The following is a 20,802-nucleotide window of genomic DNA, read 5'->3' on the forward strand; positions in this document are numbered from 1 at the left end:
TAAGTATCATCTATAAAAAATATTGAACAATATGTATAAGAGACAAAATACCCTCCTTTTAAAAGAGTAGAATGACGTGATGTTTTTCCTTATTATTGAAAATGGTGCTACAATATACATTCTTTGGAAGATATGTAAAGAAAAAAAAAATAACAAAAGTTATGAGGATATAAAAAATACTGAAATATCTGAATATGACTCTATTACAAGGATTCTTAAAGGGACAGAGCATATTAAGTTATCTATTTCTGGATCAAGAAATTTTGGAAAGTCATTTCGTTTTCCTCAGATGAAAACAGTATCTACTGTGAAGAATCAAGAAACCAAACGAAACAAATGAGATTACAGAAAAAACAAAACATAAAGATTGGAAAAGGAAAACTAGTGAGACAAAGTAGTAATCAATGGATATTCAAAATATGATTATATTGGATGAGGTAAAAAATAGTATTTGCAGAGGAAAAAAACTAAATTAATGAATAAGGAGAAAAATACATGTCTATACTATATGTAGGATAAAATTAATTAAGAGAAAAAGAAAAGACAGGGAAAATGATAGATATGATACAGAGAAAATCATAGAATGGAATTGTTTTGAAGAAACTAGAAACAGAAATGTAATAATAATCAAATTTAATAAGCATACTTATAGTACAAATATAAAAGAGTACTCTTACTAGCAATTTAATTTATTGAACACATGTTATATGCTAGGAATTGACCTAAGACTTGGCAAACATAATCTCATTTAACCTTTATATAAGGCTGTGAAGTAATTGTTGTTGTTGTTAGGTGCTGTCGAGTTGGTTCTGACTCATAGCGACCCTATGTACAACAGCACAAAACACTGCCAGGTCCTGTGTTATCCTCACAGTCGTTGTTATACTTGAACCCATTTGTGCAGCCACTGTGTCAATCCATCTCCTTGAGGGTCTTCCTCTTTTTCGCTGTCTACTTTACCAAGCATGACGTCCTTCTCTAGGGACCTGTCCCTTGTAATAGACATATGTATAATATTAAATATGTCTTTCTAGTAACATAATAATGTTCTTGCTTTATTCAGATAATGTATGTACCATCCTGAAGATATGATATTGTCTCTATATTGATCCTACAAACTTATCGAAATTTTACTCAATATTTTATAATTTTGTTGTTAATTTTTTTTTTTTTTTTACTTTTCATTTTCTGGATAGTCATTGATATTGTAGAGGAAAACTAGTGGTGTTTCAATTTTTGTATTTAATATATCACTTCATTAAACTCTGTATTAATGAAAATTATATTTGAACATCTTGTTTATTTTAATTTTTAGGGTAATTATTTTTTTAATAATTTACTATAATATGAAGGAATACTCAAACTAATTGTTAATTTTAAGTTGTCAATTTCCTATACTAAAAAAAAACTAGAATTTTTATAGGAATAGAATTGACTCCGTATATTTATTTAGAGAGAATAGACATAATACAGGCCATAAAACAAACAGGTGGTGGGCCAGATTTTTGTCAGCTTTGACCAATACATAGTATAAGCTAGTGAGTATTCCATGTGCACTAGAAAAGTATATGTATTGTGTGGATGATGGGTCTTGTTCTGTGTAAATATCATTGAAGCTGATTTGATAAATTGTATTGTCCAAATATTTTGTATCCTTACTGATATTTGCCTGTTGGTATATCAGTTTCTTAAATTTGTATGTAAAAATATCTGACTATAGGTATCAATGTGAATTCATGTTTAACCTAATGTTGATACAGATAATTATATACAGAAAAAATTTATAGATAAATGTCTATGCAAGGAGCCCTACTGGTACAATTGTTATGCACTGAGCTGCTAATTGAAAGATAGTTCGAATCCACCAGCTATTCTGCAGGAGGAAAGACATGGTGATCTGCTCCCGTGAAGATCACAGCCTAGAAAACTCTATGGGGTAGTTCTACTCTGTCCTATAGAGTCACTGTAAGTTGCAATTAACAGGATGGCACGCAACAACAACACATGTGTATGCATGGCTTCATATAGATGCACACATTTCCTTGTTCCATCAGCTAAGAAGGCTTAAAAGCAATGACACCCAGTGACAACGAGCACATAGCACCCAGATATTTGTTTCTAATGCCATTCTTTAATAAAAGAAATGAAGGCTTCTGGGAAAAACAGTAGATTTTAGGATTGGAACAAGAAATACACAAAATGATCCTGGAAAATTTTGTAGTGTCAGAATAGTAAGGAACACTAAATACACACACACATGCACATAATGATAATGATCGTGTGTTCAAGTGACACAATCACTGATTGAAAGGACTTGCTTCCAATGGGCAAAACTGTAAAAATTGGAACAAAAAATAAGGTGGCATTGGATTATAACCCAAAGTATAAACGAAATAGCCATGAATCCCCCATGATACAAGTAAATTATTGAGTCAGTAAATAAATGAGGGAGAATAGAAAAATCACCTGTTTAGAAGAATTCTAAATATATTTGTCACCTTCAAAGAAGTGGGGTATTAACTCCCAATACTTAAGTGTAGATTACACACAGTGACTTCCTTCAAAAGAATAGTTATAAAAGGGAGGAAATAGTAACATTATAGCAGAGAAGCCTAACAAACACAAAATCAACCAGGTGATCAAAGTTAACATCAACAGAGACAAATCATGTTAATAGTGTATAACCTTAATATGATGTGATGAAAATGGCAATTTACTTCTGTGGCCTTTCACCCACAAACATATAATACCCATTGTCACTGAGTCAAATATTATATGTTTAAAAGCACTCGTGGCACAGTGGTTAAGAGCTCGGCTGTTAATCAAAAGGTCAGCAGTTTGAATCTACCACGCTGGAAACTCTATGGGGCAATTCTACTCTGTCCTATGGGGTCTCTATGAGTCAGAATCAACTTGATGGCAATGGGTTTGGGTTTTTGGTTTTGGTCATTGAGTCAATTCTGTCTCATAGCGACCTTACAGGATAGAGTAGAACTGCCCCATAGGGTTTCCAAAGCTGTAATCTTTATGGAAGTGGACTGCCACATCTTTCTCCCATGGAGCAGCTGATGGGTTCTAACTGTGGACCTTTTGGTTAGCAGCCAAGTGCTTAACCACTGTACCACCAGTACTCCTAAACATATCATACTTGTTTAATAATAAGAAAAAACATCAGATAAATCCCAACAGAGGAACATTCTACAAAATACATAGCATATGCAACTCAAAACTCTCAAGGTCATCAAAAACGAAGAAAGTCTGAGACACTGTTAGCACAGAGGAGCCTAAAGAGACATGAGCACTGAAATTGATATGGTATCCTGGATGATATCCTGCAATGGGAAAAAAATAGATAAAAACTAAGAAATCTGAATAAAGTATATACTTTGGTTAATATTCATGAATCAATATTGGTTCATTAGTTGAAACAAATTACCATACTAATGAAAGATGTTAATAATTGTGGAAACTAGGTGTGAGGTGTATGAGGATTGGCTATTTTTGCAATTTTTCTGCAAATCTAAAACTGTTGTTTTAAAATAAAATGATATTAAAATGCATATACAGAATTATATGAACATGCTTATTATTTGTACATGCAATATTATTCGTTGCTTTAATTATATGTGGATAGTATAATACTCACTGTGAAAATCTATTGTAACATCTTATAATTTCAATTACATGAATCTAATTTACCAGCTTCTTGTAAGAAATAAAAGCTAAGTAGTTCCATAAAACATATCCAACTATGATTTCTGATTTGACTAATACTTCTGTTTGTTTTATGAATTTTGCTTCATGTATTTTGAAACTCTTCTCAAGTCCATTCACAGTAATTGTTGTTATGTCTTTCTGATGTATTGACCACTTTGTCATTATGAAACACTCCTTTTTATCATATCTTGACGTCTATTTTTTCTGGTATTAATATAGTTATATGTGCTTTCTTATGATTAGTATTTGCTACATATATGTTTTCATTTCTTTACTTTGCACTTGTTTGTGCTATTATATTGAAAGTATTGCTCTTGAAATCTGCATACAATTAATGTTTTTAATGGAGATTGATTATCTCTTTTTTATTACAGTTTTTAGTCCATTAATGTGCAATGCAATTACTGATTTATTTGTGATTATATCTACTACTTGCTTACTTCTTTTATACCTGTCTTATTTATTAGTTGTTTATCTCTTCTTTTCGTCTTGCTTTTGTTTGTAGGACAATCTCTCCCATCTGTCTTTCTTTCTATTCCAGTTAGTATTCCATCTTATGTCCCTAATTGTCTTGTTACATTTATCTCCTTCTATTACTTAGTGATTACTCTAAGGATTATAATATTCATCCTTAACATATCAGAGCCCAACTGGGATTCGTATGATGACAAACCCATTGCCATCCTGTCGATTCTGACTCATAAATACCTTATCTACAATACAGAGTAAAATTGCCCCATAAGATTTCCAAGGCTGCAATCTTTACAGTAATTTACAGCTTGTCCTACTGTGGTAGCTTGTGTGTTGCTCTGATGTTAGAAGCTATGCCCCAGTATTTAAAATGATAGGAGGGTCACTTATGGTGGACAGGTTTCAGCAGGGCTTCTAGAATAAGAAGACTAGGAAGAAGGACATGAGTCTAATTCTGAAAAAATTAGAAAATCTTTTGAATAGCAGCAGAACATCATCTAATATAGTGCCAGAAGATGAGCCCTTCATGATGGAAAGCACTCAGAATATCACTGGAAGAGATAACTCCTCAAAGTAGCATCAAACTTAATGACACAGAAGAAGTAAAGTCTTGTGACTTTCATTTGCTAATGTAGCATGACTCAAAATGAGAAGAAAAAGCTGCAAACATCCATTAATAATCATATCGTTGAATGTAAGAAGTATGAATCTAGGAAAATTGGAAGTCATCAAAAATCAAATGGAATACATAAAGATTGATATCTTCTACACTAGTGAGCTGAAATGGACTGGTATTGGCCATTTTGAATCAGACAATCATATGATCTACTATGCAGGGAATGACAACTTGAAGAGAAATGGTCTCACATTATTGTCAAAAAGAACACTTCAACATCAACCCTGAAGTACAATCCTGTCGATGATAGGATAATATCCATATGCCCACAAGGAAGACCAGTTAATATGACTATTCAAATTTACTCACCAACCGCTAATGCCAAGGAGCCCTGGTTAAGAACTCGGCTGCTAACCAAAAGATCAGCAGTTTGAATCCACTAACAGCTCCTTTGAAACCCTATGGGGAAGGTCTACTCTGTCTTTGTTAGTCGGAATCAACTTGATGGCAACTGGTTTGATATTAATAGTAAAGATGAGGAAATTACCAAATTCTGCAGTCTGAAATTGATCAAACATGCAATCAAAATGCATTGATAATTAATGGTGATTGGAATGCCAAAGTTGGAAACAAAGGAAAATGAGAGATAGTTGAGAACTCTGGCTTTGATGATAGAAGCAACAGTGGAGAGATCATGATAGAATTTTGCAAGACCAATGACTTCTTCATTGCAAATATCTTTTCTCAACAACATAAATGGCAAGTATTCACGTGCTCCTCCTCAGATGGAAAACACAGGAATCAAATCTACTACATAAACAAGTCCACGAAAACCAAAATATGATCATGAGCGTATCTCACTTGAATTTGGAGACCATCTCAAGAACAGATTTGACACACTGAACAACTAATGACGAAAGAACAGACAAATTGTGGGACGACATTGAGGACATCATACACGAAGTAAATAAAACATAATTAAAAAGACAGGAAAGAAAGAAAAGACCAAAATGGATGTCAGAAGAGACTCTGACACTTGCTTTTGAATACAGAGTAGCTACAGCAAATGGAAGAAATGATGACGTAAAAGAGCTGAACAGAGATTTCAAAGGGCAGCTCGGAGGGACAAAATAAAGTATTATAATGAAATGTGCAAAAACCTGGCGTTAGGAAACCAAAAGGAAAGAACAGTCTCAGTATTTCTCAAGCTGAAAGAACTGAAGAAAAAATTCAAGCCTCAAGTTGCAATATTGAAAACTTCTATGTGCAAAATAGTAAACAAAGCAGGAAGCATCAAAAGAAGATGGAAGGAATATACAGTCAATATACCAAAAATAATTGTTCAACATTCAGTCATTTCATGAGATAGCATATGATCAAGAACAAATGGTACTGAAGACAGAAGTAAGCAACACTGAAGGCACTGGTGAAAAAACTCCAGGAATTGATGGAATACCAATTGAGATATTTCAACAAATGCAACCAACTCTGGAAGCGCTCCCTCATTTATGCCAAGAAATATGCAAGACAGCTACCTGACCAACCGACTGGAAGAGCCCCATATTTGTGCCCATTCCAAAGAAAGCAGAAATTATCAAACAGTATCATACTGAAGTAAAATTTTGCTGAAGATAATTCAAAGGCAGTTGCAGCGGTCCATTGACAGGGAACTGCCAGAAATTCAAGCTGGATTTAGAAGAATGTGGAACATGAGACATCATTGCTGTTGTCAGATGTATCTTGGCTGAAAGCAGAGAATACTAGGAAGATGTTTACCTGTGTCTTACTGACTATGCAAAGGCATTCGACTATGTGGATCATAACAAATCATGGATGACACTGTGAAGAATGGGGATTCCAGAACACTTAATTGTGCTCATGAGGGATCTGTACATAGAACAAGAGACAGTCCTTTGAACAATACAAGGGGATACTGAGTGGTTTAAAATCTGGAAAGGTGTGCATCAGGGTTGCATCCTTTCACCATAGTTATTCAGTCGGTGTGCTGACTAAATAATCGGAGAAGCTGGACTATACAAAGAACACAATATCAGGATTGGAGGAAGACTTATTAAAAACCTGCAATATGCAGTTAATACAACCTTGCTTGCTGAAACTGAGGAGAATTTGAAGAATGTACTGATGAAGATCAAAGGCTACAGCCTTCTGTGTGGATTACACCTCAACATAAAGAAAACAAAAATCCTCACAACTAGACCAATAAGCAACATCGTGATAAACAGAGAAAATATTAAGTTGTCAAGGATTTCAGTTTACTTGGATCCATGATCTACACCCATGGAAGCAGCAGTCAAGAAATCAAAGAACATACTGCATTGGGCATATCTGCTGCTAAAGACCTCTTTAAAGTGTTAAAAAGAAAAGATGTCACTTTGAGGACTAAGGCACATGTGACCCAAGCCATGGTATTTTTAATTGCCTCATATGTATGTGAAAGCTGGACAGGGGATCTTGTTGTTGCTAGGTGCCTTCAATTTGTTTCCGACTCATAGTGACCCTATAGGACAGGGTGGAACTGCTCCATAGGGTTTCCCAGGAGCAACTGGTGGATTTGAACTGCTAAACTTTAGGTTAACAGCTGAGCTCTTAAGCACTATGCCACCAGGGCTGCACAGACAATGGATAAGGAAGACCAAAGAAGAATTTATGCCTTTGAATTATTGTGTTGGTGAATAATAATGAATATACTATGGGCTGCCAGAAGAAGAAACAAGTCTTGAAAGAAGTATATCCAGAGTGCTCCTTGGAAACAAGAATGGTGGGACTTTACCTCATGTACTTTGGACATTTTATCAGAAGGGACCAGTTTCTGGAGAAGGACATCAGGCTTGGTAAGGTAAAGGATCAGCAAAAAAAGTCGAAGATCTTTGAGGAGATGAATTGACACAGTGGCTGCCATAATGGGCTCAGTCATAGCAAGGAGTATGAGAATGACGCAGGACTGGGCACATTTTCCTGCTACTTAAATCTAGTGATATTTGTTATATCACTATATTCTGGACATTGTAGATGATGCAATGTCCTCAAAAGTCTTGATTTTTGACTTTAGTTCAGTAGATCTATTTTAGTTTGCCTTTTATCTTATGATGCCTTCTTTATTCTTAGACCACAGTTCCTACTCCTAAGACAAGGCTTTTCTCAAGTCTTTACTGAATTAACATTGAGCATTAACAATATTCATTGACGTAACAATGAACATTTTGTGGGTACAATGTTCAATTAGGACTGAACCATTCTGGTGGTGTCAAAACTCGTATCTCTTCCCATGCTTTACCATCTATTTTAAGCTCTCAGACCCCCAGAAACTGTCTATGCTAGGCATCACGGCACATGCACAGCTTGTGATTCTACTATAAATCCTCTTTGTACCTTGTCCAGTAAATTGATGCCACAATAGCAGCCCTGAATTCTAATCTCTGTTTTCTCTACCAAGCGAGGGTTGCCAGTCTCTGCACATGCTGCACTTCCCTGCAGAGAAATTATTTCCAAGGCAGCAAGCTATGGTGAATATATAGCTATCATGTTGCTGCTCTTATGCTGTTCAAGCCCTAAAAAAAGTTGCTTCACATATTTTTCCCAGGTTTTTATTTCCTTACTCTGGGAGGGTAAGTCCAGATAATTCATCTTAGTCAAAAGTGTAAATCTTTATGGTGTAAATATTTTGCATATCTGTAGCATTGTATCTATTTTTCGTTTAATATAAAACTGGGAATTAATATACTTATCATCCAACCAGTACCTAATTCAAGTAGGTTTAAAGATAATAAGTTCATATATCTAAATTAAACATGACAATCTATCTACCTTTATGGATAAAGTACAACATAGTATTCTTGCAAATATTTTGGAAATTTATTACACCATTATTAAAATATCCATAACACTGTATTATAATTTTATTTCAGCAACTGTCAGCAAGTTATTTTGGATTTCCTCATTAAAAATTCAACAAGAAGTTAGAAAACCCAAAAAATATTTTGAAGGAAGTGTGAGAGTTTTGGGTAATAATTGTTGTTCATCTTGGCATACCTTTGCATTAAAATCAATTTTAATCAAAAACAAAAAATGAAGCAAAAAAACCCAAAAAAACAAAAAACCTTACTCCTAATTTTTAAAGGAAAATTGTTTAGTGGTGTATTAACTTTGATTTTGCAAAATTTAACATTATTCTTTTCTAATATTTAGTGACTGTGAGAAGCCAGATCATTCTCAGATTGATTTAAAAGCCCCATTGCCTTCTTAAAGGCTACAATTTTGCTCAAATGTTACTTCCCATGTTAATGAGCTAACTGGGATTGTAATATTGGCAGAAATGTTGGTTTCGGATTTAAGTATTTAGCCTATTTTGTATGTATATATTTTAATTTCATCAAATTCCTAAATGTAAAACAGGGTGCTATTGGAAAGTACTAATATTTCAAAAAATCATCTAAAAATCATTGTACTTCTGTGAATATTTACTCAAGTTTAGAAGAAGCAAGTAAGTTATTTTCAGTGTGACAAGAGAAAACTAAGTGATTCGTTGAGATCTAAAAGAAGTAATTGTACATTGGTACTGGTATTCCCAAAGCACTTTGTGTGGGCTTTATTCCGTAATTAATAAAAACATACTCTTAAGATTTCTACTTCATTTTATCTGATTACTTGAAAAATCTGTGAATTTTGATTTCATGCAAAAGATTCTTATTTTACTTAGCTTATTCTATAATAGATTATGCCATTTTTTTACAGTTCTATAAGTATGATTCAAAATCAATAATGAGCATGATACAGCAATTTGATATTTTAATATAATATTTTTTTATTGTTAGATTGCATCAGACAATAACTATTGGGAGTTTCATTCTTAAAATGAAAAGACATCCTTTTAAAATGTGTGTGATTGTGTGTAAGATAATTATTTTAAAACGACATTAGAAATTAACAGAATAAAGAGTATAGTTAAAATAGGTGGCAGGAATTAGAGAAGATGGGAATTAAATAATGTAAATTCAAGATTACAATGACTGAAATAATATTTTAAAATTTTGTAAATATTTTATTTTATAACTAAAATTCATTATTTTCATGCAATATATTTATTCTGCATATCCTGTCATTTGCTAAAATATCTTAATTTCTGTTTGGAAATCATCTTCAGTCCAAGTAGCATAATTTTAAAATATACTGAATTTTCATTCAGATTTTCTAAAGAAATTGATCATAGAAAGCATTCAGAGAAAATGTAGTGGCTATGATTACTATCATGTTTGGCTAAATATTTTTCCAGACTCCTGAATATTTTGACCACCACTTGTCTGTCAGTTTGTCATACTGCGTTGCCTTGTGTGTTGCTATGATGCGGGAATCTATGGCACTGGAATTTCAAATACTAGCAGGGTCACCCATGGTGGACAGGATTTCATGGGACTTCTGGACTAAGACTAGGAAGAAAGGTCGGTTTATCTACTTCTGATAGTTAGCCCATGAAAACCCTATAGATCACAACAGAATATTGTCTGGTATAATGCTGGAAGATGAGCCCCAGTTTGGAAGACACTCAAAATACTCAGTGTCCACAACAATGGACTCGAAGCATACCCACAACAGTAAAGATGACACAGAGCCAGTGTTTCCTTCTGTTGTACACGAGGTTTCCATGAGCTGGAGGCGACTTGATGGCAGCTAACAATAACAACATACTTGTATTTAGTTACCAATAGGAGAGCTACAGAGGACACAAAAGTAATTTGAAACGAAAAAGTAAGTTTGTCTTTTTAAAAAATTTGGTGACAAACAACCCACTAATCTAAGAATGTCAGTGCATTCCAAGCAAGATAAACAAAACTCAAATCTAGATAGCAAAGTCAGACTGCAGAGAACCAACAAAAACAACAACAAATGTTCTGAATGAGAATAAAACACTTGAAAAGTGGATTGTTTTCATAGTTTTTTGAATACTTATCTAATTAAACTGTAGTATCATATCTAATAAAGTGTGAGAGATATAGATTTGGTTCCCTGCACATTTTAATAAATCAACATAAAATGTAAAATAAAACATTTCTTAATGGCAAAAAAATAAAGGAATAGCAACATGTTTTATTACTATATTATTACAATTATGTTAAATACATGGAAAATAATTTTAAGTTGTGTACATGTATGTAAATTTTCCTATGAAATTCAAGTAACAATACGGATTTTTTTCTATTTTTGATTAACACATCATTTTATATTTTATTTACTTATTAATATTTCCTATAAAATAAGCATAGTTTTGCGATCCCTTTACATAATGGATTGTTTGTCAGATAGCACTTATTCTTCCAGAGTTATTAGTAAAAGGCAGTTACACCTGTGGATTTCCATTTTCTCAGTCTGAAAAATTTATTTGACAATATTGACAATCATGTTTCTTTGTTTGTATTGTTTTGTTTTCCTGAATGTATAAATGTGAGAAGAGTACAGTATAATTTGAGGGAAGACACTTCATACTTTAATTACTTCAATTTTTGTTACCAACTCTTTTGATTATTTTTTCCCATTTCATTGAGAAATTAATACTAGTTCATTCAGAAGAATGTATAAAACATCTATTAGCTAAAATTGTGGAAAAATAAATAAAAAAACATAAATAGCTGCTTCAACATCATATATCTGTTGAGAGTAGTTTTATGAAAAATAAAGACATAAAAAGATATAATTATTTTTTATAAGCTGTGTTTTCATATGAATATCTTACTTAAAAGTATGTACTTTAGTCAAAGATTACGTCAAACTATATAGGTAATTCCACAGCAACGGGTTTGGTTTTTTGGTTTTTGGTATATGGGCAAGCCACAATTTTAGTGGCTGCATATGATTCCATTGTTCACTAATTAGCCTAACCAAATCCAATAAGACGAATATGTCAATTGTTTTACAATTTTTATAAATCAAATACAGTCTCTAACACATATCACTATCTACATATCTATCTTTTTCATTTTTTCCTAATTTTATTTCATCAAAAACATCTTTTCTTTCTCTTCTCTTGGAATAAGAATACCAGCAATGCAAGAATACATGTACACAAATATGCATTATAATATTGTTTGAAAATTTTTTAATGCATTCATTAAAAGAGTATTATTTGCATATATAAATGTCTGATATGCATTTTAACTAAAAAAGTTCTATTTTATGATATTATTTTTCTAATAATGACAAATAAGCTGCATATATGTAAAAAGATACTGTTAAAAAAGAAGAAACGTGATCTTTTAAGTAAAATATATATTGAGATTCTAGGAATTCATTAGAAAAAATGTCAGTCTTTCTCTTATGTTTTACAGTTTAGTGGGGATGGTAAACAATTACACACAATGTCATGAGTATTGAGAGGGAAGTGAAGTGTGCTATGAATTATATTGCAGGCACATCTACCCTAATCTGGAGAGTCAGGAAAGGTGTCCCTGAGGGTGAAACTTAAAAATGTAATATGATAACTAAACACTATTTAGTTCAAAGGAAATGCAGAGAAGAAAGAAGAGTGTTAAAGGGTGAGCGAAGCGTATGCAAACGTCAGAAATTAGAGCGGGAACAGGCCTTTTGAGAAATGAAGAAAAAATAAAACATAACAAAGCAAAGCAATTGATATGTATAGAATGCAAGTAAAGGGGCAAAGCAGGCAGAAATGCGTCTGGAGATCAGTGAGATTATCAGGTACTTAAAAATAAGGCTATAGCATTTCTGTGCCTTCCTTCTAGCAATTAGATGTCTGTTATAAGATTTCTTCCAATTCAAAATTTCTGTAACCATATGATAAATGTAAATTTTTTGTTTGTTTGTGTGTTGTATTATTCCATTTTTATAAAAGAGGCTTAGAAAAACAAATAACGTTGCCCAAGTTAACGTGAGAAGTCCTGGTGGCGTAGTGATTTAAGAGTCCGGCTGCTAACTAAAAGGTACGCGGTTCGAATCCACCAGCTGCTCTTGAAACCCTATGGGGCAGTTCTGCTCTGTCTTGTAGGGTCGGTATGAGTCGGAACCAACCTGACAGCACCTAACGTTAACAACAACAATGTAACACAGCGAGTTGCATGATACAAACCCTGTATTTTAATAAATATTTTTAAGCTAGGAAGTAATATGACCAGATTTGTGTAGCAGAACAATTATTCTCTTCAGTGTTTGAAATAGAGCAAGAGTGGATGCAGGCGTCAGGGCATTTCTACATTTCTACAGTGGCTCAGATATGATATGATGCAGGACAGCAGAGTGGTAGCCATAGGGATGGAGATAGGTAGATGGGTGGGGAATATATTTCACAGAAGAAAAGGCTATTTTGATGATTATTTTGATGTTGGGTTCAAAAGTGAAGGAAGGTTAAAATGTGAAATGTGGATTTCTAAATTGGCTACCATAAAAAAGAAGAACATTGAGATAGTCAAATAATTCAAAGATGGGATGGGACACAACTCAGAAAGAAGTGGAGCCAGGACCATCAAAGGAATTGTCGAGTATATAATAGAAGACAACCAGGTGAGAAGAGTCTAGTTAAGAATCAAGTTTCAGAATAATATTTGAATTGCAAAAACTTTAAGATTTATTCCAATTCAAGCTATTTATGACTACATAGTTCATCTGTCTAGTTTAAATACTCAAAGATCATCTTTCTACTTTAATAACTAATTTTACAGATTGGGATATATGAAATAAGGAAAGATAATTTATGAAAAAAATTCTAATATTTTTCTTAAGAAATTATTTTCATGGCCACTTGGGGAGGGAGGGAGGAACCTCTATGTTTTATATGCCTTGAAATATACAATAAGCTCATAAGTCAATTTCTAAAATGAGAACTTTATTATGTAAAGGATTAAGTACTCTTTCATGACCATATAGAGAATAAAAAATAGTTTCAAACACTGGTTTCTCTGAGGACAAAGCCTGTGCTGGTAAAATCTGTTACGCCGCAGGGTTTGGGGGGATGTGGAGGTGAAGTAAAATTCGTGTATAACTAACACACACATCCTAAACTTGCCGAAATAATGAGTTTGAAAGCTCCTTATGTCTTTAAGTTTAGTGATTTTAAAAGTAATCTAGTTTTTATCAAGATTTTTACAAGTTCCAAGACAATGGGTTTTATCTTTTCATTGTATTAGAGGCTTAGATCTTGGTAACTTGCTCTTTAGAAATATCCTGGCAAAACTGTACTGTGAAAAAAATTTCATTTTCCTTATATTTTAAATCTAATCGCTTATAATGTATAAATATAATTGCTTAAAGTTTTTTTTAGTACAATCAAAACTGAAATGGTTGGTTTCTCTTCAGTGAAAATTAAGGTAACCATTGAGATTGTTTCTGTGATGCTATGTGGAGACAAACTGGTATCTATCAACATTTGTTTCTGTAATTACAATGCATATATTTACACAACTCTTCTTTTCTACCTCTCTGAAGCTTCACACTGACCAAGACAAAGGAGATGGAAATTTAAAATACATTTTAACAGGAGATGGGGCTGGCAGTCTGTTCGTTATAGATGAAAACACGGGAGATATTCATGCTGCAAAGAAATTAGACAGAGAAGAAAAATCCCTATACATTCTTCGTGCCAAGGCTATAGACAGAAAGACCGGGCGGCAGGTGGAACCTGAATCTGAATTTATCATTAAAATCCATGATATCAATGATAATGAACCAAAATTCACCAAAGACTTATACACTGCCAGTGTTCCTGAAATGTCTGGAGTTGGTAGGTATATGCTAATCCATTTAAGCAAACTTATTTCTGTGTCTGCCTAAGTAATTAAAATGGATATAGTTATGATATGTGCTCTCTTTCAAGGTAAGAGCTATAAATGGAAACCACTCTTTAGTGTTATGCAACTTATTTTTAATTATTTTCAATTCCATGTATCTTAATGCAACTTGCTATATTTTAACTGATATCTAAGATGATTGCTGAGAGCAGTTATTCCATTACATTACAATCAACAGCCTCACCTCTACTCCACTGCATACAAATGGCAGTCAAATTGAATATATTTCTGCCTGAAATGAAAGGAATATGCAAACACTGTTAGCATTTTTGGAAATTTTTGTTGCATTATTTTGAATAATAACGAATGCTTGCATTTGACAAATTTCCTTTGAAATACTGTCTCATTTGATCATTATAACAACCTTACATGTTAAGTATTGGAGACAGAACTTTAAATCCCTATTCTGTTAATTAAGAAACCAAGGTTCAGAAAGATTAAGCAAGTGAATTAAGATCAAATAACCTGGTTGCATTAGGACAAGATTCCAGGTCTTTCATGTTATTATAGCACATTTCACTATTGAACACTGAGATTTTCATGCAAATTGAAAGTAACTGTTTAACTTTTTAAGGCTGCCCGCATTTTTATATACCACTTATTTTCATTCAATGTTTTCATCTGTGTGATTACCTTCATCTTTACTAATATGAAAGGCTCAGATTTATTAATAAGATAATAAAAGCTGACTCTTTAAAATATAAACTTACCACAACATCCAAAGAGCCCTAGTGGCACAGTGGTTAAGTGCTCAGCTGCTAAATGAAAGGTCGATGGTTCGAACCCAACAGCAGGTCTGCAGGAGAAAGATGTGGCAGTCTGCTTTTGTAAAAATACAGCCTTAGAAAACCTATGGGGGCAGTTTTACTCTGTCCTATAGGGTCGATATAAATTGAAATGGATTGGACGACACACAATAATAACCACAACATAATATCCAAAATATGAACCCAGTTTCCCAAATCTGATACAATCTAGTTTAATATAATTTCAAAAACACTTTTAAGTATATGATTTCAACATTATCATAGTTACTATGTTTCAGTCTAAAATAATGCTTGTATTAGGAGAATCAAACTTACATCTACGTTTACCAAGTTATTAATGTAAAGAGATTTCTCAGCTGCGTGAGCTTTCAAGTCTGAAGGACCAAGAGATTGTAAGGAATGTGTTCTTCCCACTAAACCTAATGTGAAATCTTATCTCTCAGAGGAAAGCACAGTTCTTCCACTATTTCACGTATTCAGTCCAATAATGTGAAAGTGACTTATGAAATCAGACAGGAGTCCTGTGGAATAATAAAGCGCCGGGATAAAACATGAGTGGATCTGTTTTCATTATTTTTTTTATGACTCTTAGCCTTTTACAGTTTCATGGAAAGTACTGAATTGATTCATATAATTCTATTGTGGGCCAATTTAGATATATATCATGAGCTCTTGACTGGCTTATATTTGAGATGATGCTACATCTCAAATTATACTCTCCACATCAGCTTTCTATAAATGAGCATTCTGAGTAGTTTGGTTGTCTGGTTAACACTTGTAACCTTTGTAAAACATTACGTTTTTCTTGTATGTATTTTACTTTACTTGCGGTTTTGACACCTGTCAGCAAGTACATTTTCACTTACCTTTCTGCAGAAAGAATAGACATACCTATAGGAGGAAAAGGCACAATTAAGATTACAGAAATATTTATGAGAAATTTTGCTTATAATTTGTTTTAATTTGAGTATATTTTTGCAATTTTCAAAGCATTATCTCTTTTTAAAAACATAATCTTGTTCTATTAGACAATATGGATATTTAACCTCAGGTAATCTATAGTTTTCCCCTTTATTAATTTTGATGTTTGCAGTCTCTTCCATGTCTAGAATTCCAACAAAACTAATAAAAATATTGAAGTCAGCTGTCTGGCTCGGATTGCCAGCTTTCGGAAATAATAAATAAAGATTTGAGAAGTACACATAGAGCCACTAATAAATATATCTAAATTAAAAAAATAGATGTGTTTTATATCCCAAAATACTTCTGCTCTTTCATTGTAACTCTCCTATCTTATTTAGAGGGAAATAAAAAATTAACTCATAATTTTTGATGATACGATTTTTGCTGCTTTTACCTATTCAAATAAACCATTTTACATAGGAAAACTGTAGGAATTTTTTTTTTCAGGCTGTTTATGATTCATATATTTATAAGTAAAGTCCATGCATTATGAAAAAATAAAATATGCATCATCTATAAATGAAGTAATGTGCAATGATTGAATACCAATATTATTTTCATTATATTAGTGATTTTCATTTAAATCAAAGAGTTGAAAACTGCCCCTAGTTAACTTTGGGGAAAACAGAAATCTAATGGAATACAGTAAAATGTCTTTTATTACAATCCCCTTCTTTCCAAAGCTACCCTCCAATGTTCCACATTAATGTCACCCTCTGCTACTCGCCCCCTTCGTGTTCATTTTCATGTCTTAACATATTTGTCTTCTATGTTTCTCTTTCATCAACTCCTTTCCTTAGGTTTTTTTCCCTCCAGCTCTGTTTCTTTCTGTCACAACCATATACCATATTCAGTTTTGGCTTTCAGAATGGTATGTCAACTCCAATAAACTCTTGAAATCTGAAACCAATAGCATCTACTGATCAGAGCAAATAATCTTGATGACATACAAGTGTACATATTGAAGTAAAATGGAATATACTTTAGTAAAAATGTTTGTTCCAGGTCCCTACATTTTTATTTTCCATTTCTTGTGGTCATTATATTATTGAATAAAGATTATTTCCATCAGCTTTCTATATTTGCATGCATTCAATTTCATTTGAACAAATTTTCATTGTGTAAATGTGGTTTTGAAAGTATGCTTTTTGATTGATCGTGTTTTTCTCTTAAATATTCCTTCAAAAAGTTATCCAGTTCCTTACCACTACTGGAAAACCCTAGGTAATTTTTCACAGGTTACACATAAGTGTATTCACTTTGAATATGTCTTTATAAACATTATAATGTAAAATACATAAATTACTTCTTATCCAGTATTATTACTAAAACATGTTAGTTGTGTAATAATTTCTGAGAAAGCACACCCACATACACAAATTAACTTTCCATTCCCTATTGTCCAATAGATTATTATTTCCCTTTGTTATTATAAATAAAACATCAGAAGTCATTTTGTGTATCTGTGTTTAGCAGCATCTGTAATTATTACAGTGATCCTGAGAGGTGGGACGGGTAGTGTACAAGGTGTTTGAGGCTATTTAGTCACATCAGTGCTGTTTGCTATTCAGAATATAACTTACAAATATAACTTTAGAAAATAACTTCCTTACTATTTAGTTTAAGTATTTTTGGATAAATTCAAAGAGCACATACACACAATATAGAGCAAAAAATCAAAATGACATTTAACAAAATAATTGTATTAAAAAGGGTCAAAAAGATGCAGAGATACGTTACTTCCTGTGCTCATTGTGAAAGCTTAATATTATACCACAGTAAAAGAAAAAATGAAACTGGTAACAAAAGAAACGCCATTTTTTTTTTAATTAACGACTACATTTTCAACATATTATTTATGCTCAATAATTCGTATTTCGCTAATATCTCCAGATGTGAAAACAATTCTTAGTCTACCTAACATATATTTATACAGGGTTTTATAAAATATAAATCGAATGTAAATCAGAAAATTCCTTTAGTTGAACTGCTTAGCATTATTATGGGGAAAAAATCACTTAATCACTTTTGCTTTTATCTATCTGCAACATGAGTACAATATTTTTAAATGATCAAATATTACAGCCAGGATAGACTGAGAAATTATGTAGTATGTCATCTCACATGGCACATCCACTCCCCTGAAGTTTAGGAAACAGAGGCCTCAAAAAGAAGAGCTTCATCTCATCATATTTTGATATATTTTTGAATATGTATTTATTCAAATATACAAATTGCTAAACTCATGTGTTCATATTCATACCTGTTGCTAAATTCATGGGCTCATATTGAAATGTACTAATGGGAAACAATTTGTTTGCTATAATGTACAGTATATTAATTTTTGTAAGCATAAACTCACAAAATTTCAGAAGCATTCACTAAAGCTCAATTAGAAAGTTTGTTTTTTTTTTGGAGTATGTAATTTTTGTGGGACTTTAAAGTAGGTGACAGGACCAATCGGGAATTGTCCCTGTCCTCAAGAATTTTAAAATTCTAAGTAGGAGGCAAACTGGAGAAAAATTGTAAGTAAGACACTTGAAACTGTCCCACAAACTTATTTTTCCCAAGGGGATACACGATAGGCTTCAATTGACAGTAGTTTTAGAACCATTCCTTGAATCTTTATAGAGACCCAGGAGAACATAAGAAAAAGTCCATCAATATATTTCATTATTTTTAGCTCCTAAAACTGGCTCCTTTCAAGCTTTATTACTTTTTAAATGATGGTTTGTAATAGTGAAAATAAAATAAATTAAATTTCATAAAATAAAATTATAAACAAAGGGTAATGTTAAATTACAGTATTGCATGTGACACAGAATCGTTCTTTATCTTTTTAAAATATCTACTGATTTACTTATGCACAGAAAATAACTAATAATATGCAGCATATCAATAGGCATAATCATATCTGACTATGTAATCTACATTTTAAAGAAAGGCACAGATGTTTCATTATCAGATATATCTTGTACATGAAAATATTTCACAGGTCAATTTTATGTAATTTTTTTTTCAAAAAATCAGCTTTGTATTTCATTCAATTTACAGTACACTTAATTTATCTAAGTAAAAACCATCAAAAGGGTTATAATACCTTTTTAAAATATATCTTCCTAATTAGCAATAGTTGTATTAATTGAAAGTTACATATGCATTTTATTCAGTGGAAAATTTCTGGCCCTCATGATATTTCCAGTCAGTTAAAAATGCAGTCCATTAGTCTCATTATATTCACCTCATTATATTCATGAAATAGTCTTCGGATTTTTTCCATTTTTTTAAAAATTAACTCCAACAATAGAGGGATGTTCAAATTAAAAAAGGGGGGGGGCTGGATAAAGGTAATTTTTTAGGATGAGATCATTTAAGTTTCTTTGAATATTATATACCATTTTCTAACTTATCACACTACTAACACTATTTTCAGCAAGAGAGTTGCAAATTTAGACTTGTTTAAGTGTCTGTGTTTGGGTGGGGCTTCACATAGGTACATCTGTTATACAAGTGACTGCAACAGATGCAGATGATGCCAACTACGGAAATAGTGCCAAAGTGGTCTATAGCATCTTGCAAGGACAGCCATATTTTTCAGTGGACCCAGAATCAGGTAAGAACATTTTACACTTGGTCTGTACTACATCGGGATCCCTATAGATCTTTTCTATATTTTACAATCTATCAATTTAGTATGAAGTTTCAATTTGTTACCTAAAGCTATTCCATGGAAACAAAAGCAAACTTTCTATTATTTAAATAGATTATTTAAATTGTTAGCTCTTTAGCCTACTGTTTATTAAGTTTGGATTTAAAACACTAAATCAAAAATTTCAAATTTCACAGAACTTTATGCACCACATTATGTGGCACAGTGAACACTTAAAACCTACAGTATGAAATCATCTCATTTAAGACAACTTATTTGTCTAAATGATTTTTAACTGAAGATTTGATTTTGTATCAAAATGATAATTACTCTGATTTAGCAAAACCTATTCCTTGAACAATAGTTATGGTAGAATTATTTCTTTTTTATGAGTTATGCTAGATTTGTCATGGTACACCAACATTTATCTGTTTGTTATGATTAACTTCTGTAAAATGGATCTTGCATAGCTTAAACAAATTCAGGGAATAAATAGCAAAACATCTGTCTTCTTTCTCCAAAAGGCGTAATAAAAACTGCATTACCAGACATGAGTAGAGAAAACAGAGAGCAGTACCAGGTGGTTATACAGGCCAAAGACATGGGCGGCCAGATGGGAGGCCTTTCTGGAACCACGACAGTGAACATCACCCTGACCGACGTCAACAACAATCCTCCCCGATTCCCTCAGAGTAAGGAAGGTTTCAGTGATTCATACTGAAAAGCTTCTCCAAAGCTACTAAGAGATCTGATATTTATTGAGTCGTTTCACTGCTGTGGAAACCCTGGTGGCTTAGTGGTTAAGAATTA

At 32.6% G+C, this 20,802-nt stretch overlaps 1 protein-coding gene across 3 annotated transcripts in view; it reads left to right on the forward strand.

Annotated features, from left to right (window-relative positions):
- Positions 1 to 20,802, forward strand: part of CDH9 (cadherin 9) — an 86,257-nt gene that overhangs the window by 42,534 nt on the left and 22,921 nt on the right. For 2 of the 3 annotated variants that reach the window (XM_004384604.2, XM_023738879.1), the window contains exons 2-4: positions 14,252 to 14,546; positions 19,837 to 19,956; positions 20,517 to 20,684. In XM_004384604.2, coding sequence (XP_004384661.1) covers positions 14,252 to 14,546; positions 19,837 to 19,956; positions 20,517 to 20,684 — 583 coding nt within the window. The remainder of the gene's footprint in view (positions 1 to 14,251; positions 14,547 to 19,836; positions 19,957 to 20,516; positions 20,685 to 20,802) is intronic. The other variant, XM_023738880.1, reaches the window with a different exon arrangement.

Source organism: Trichechus manatus, unplaced genomic scaffold, assembly GCF_000243295.1.
Source record: "Trichechus manatus latirostris isolate Lorelei unplaced genomic scaffold, TriManLat1.0 scaffold00124, whole genome shotgun sequence".
Lineage (NCBI taxonomy): Eukaryota > Metazoa > Chordata > Mammalia > Sirenia > Trichechidae > Trichechus > Trichechus manatus.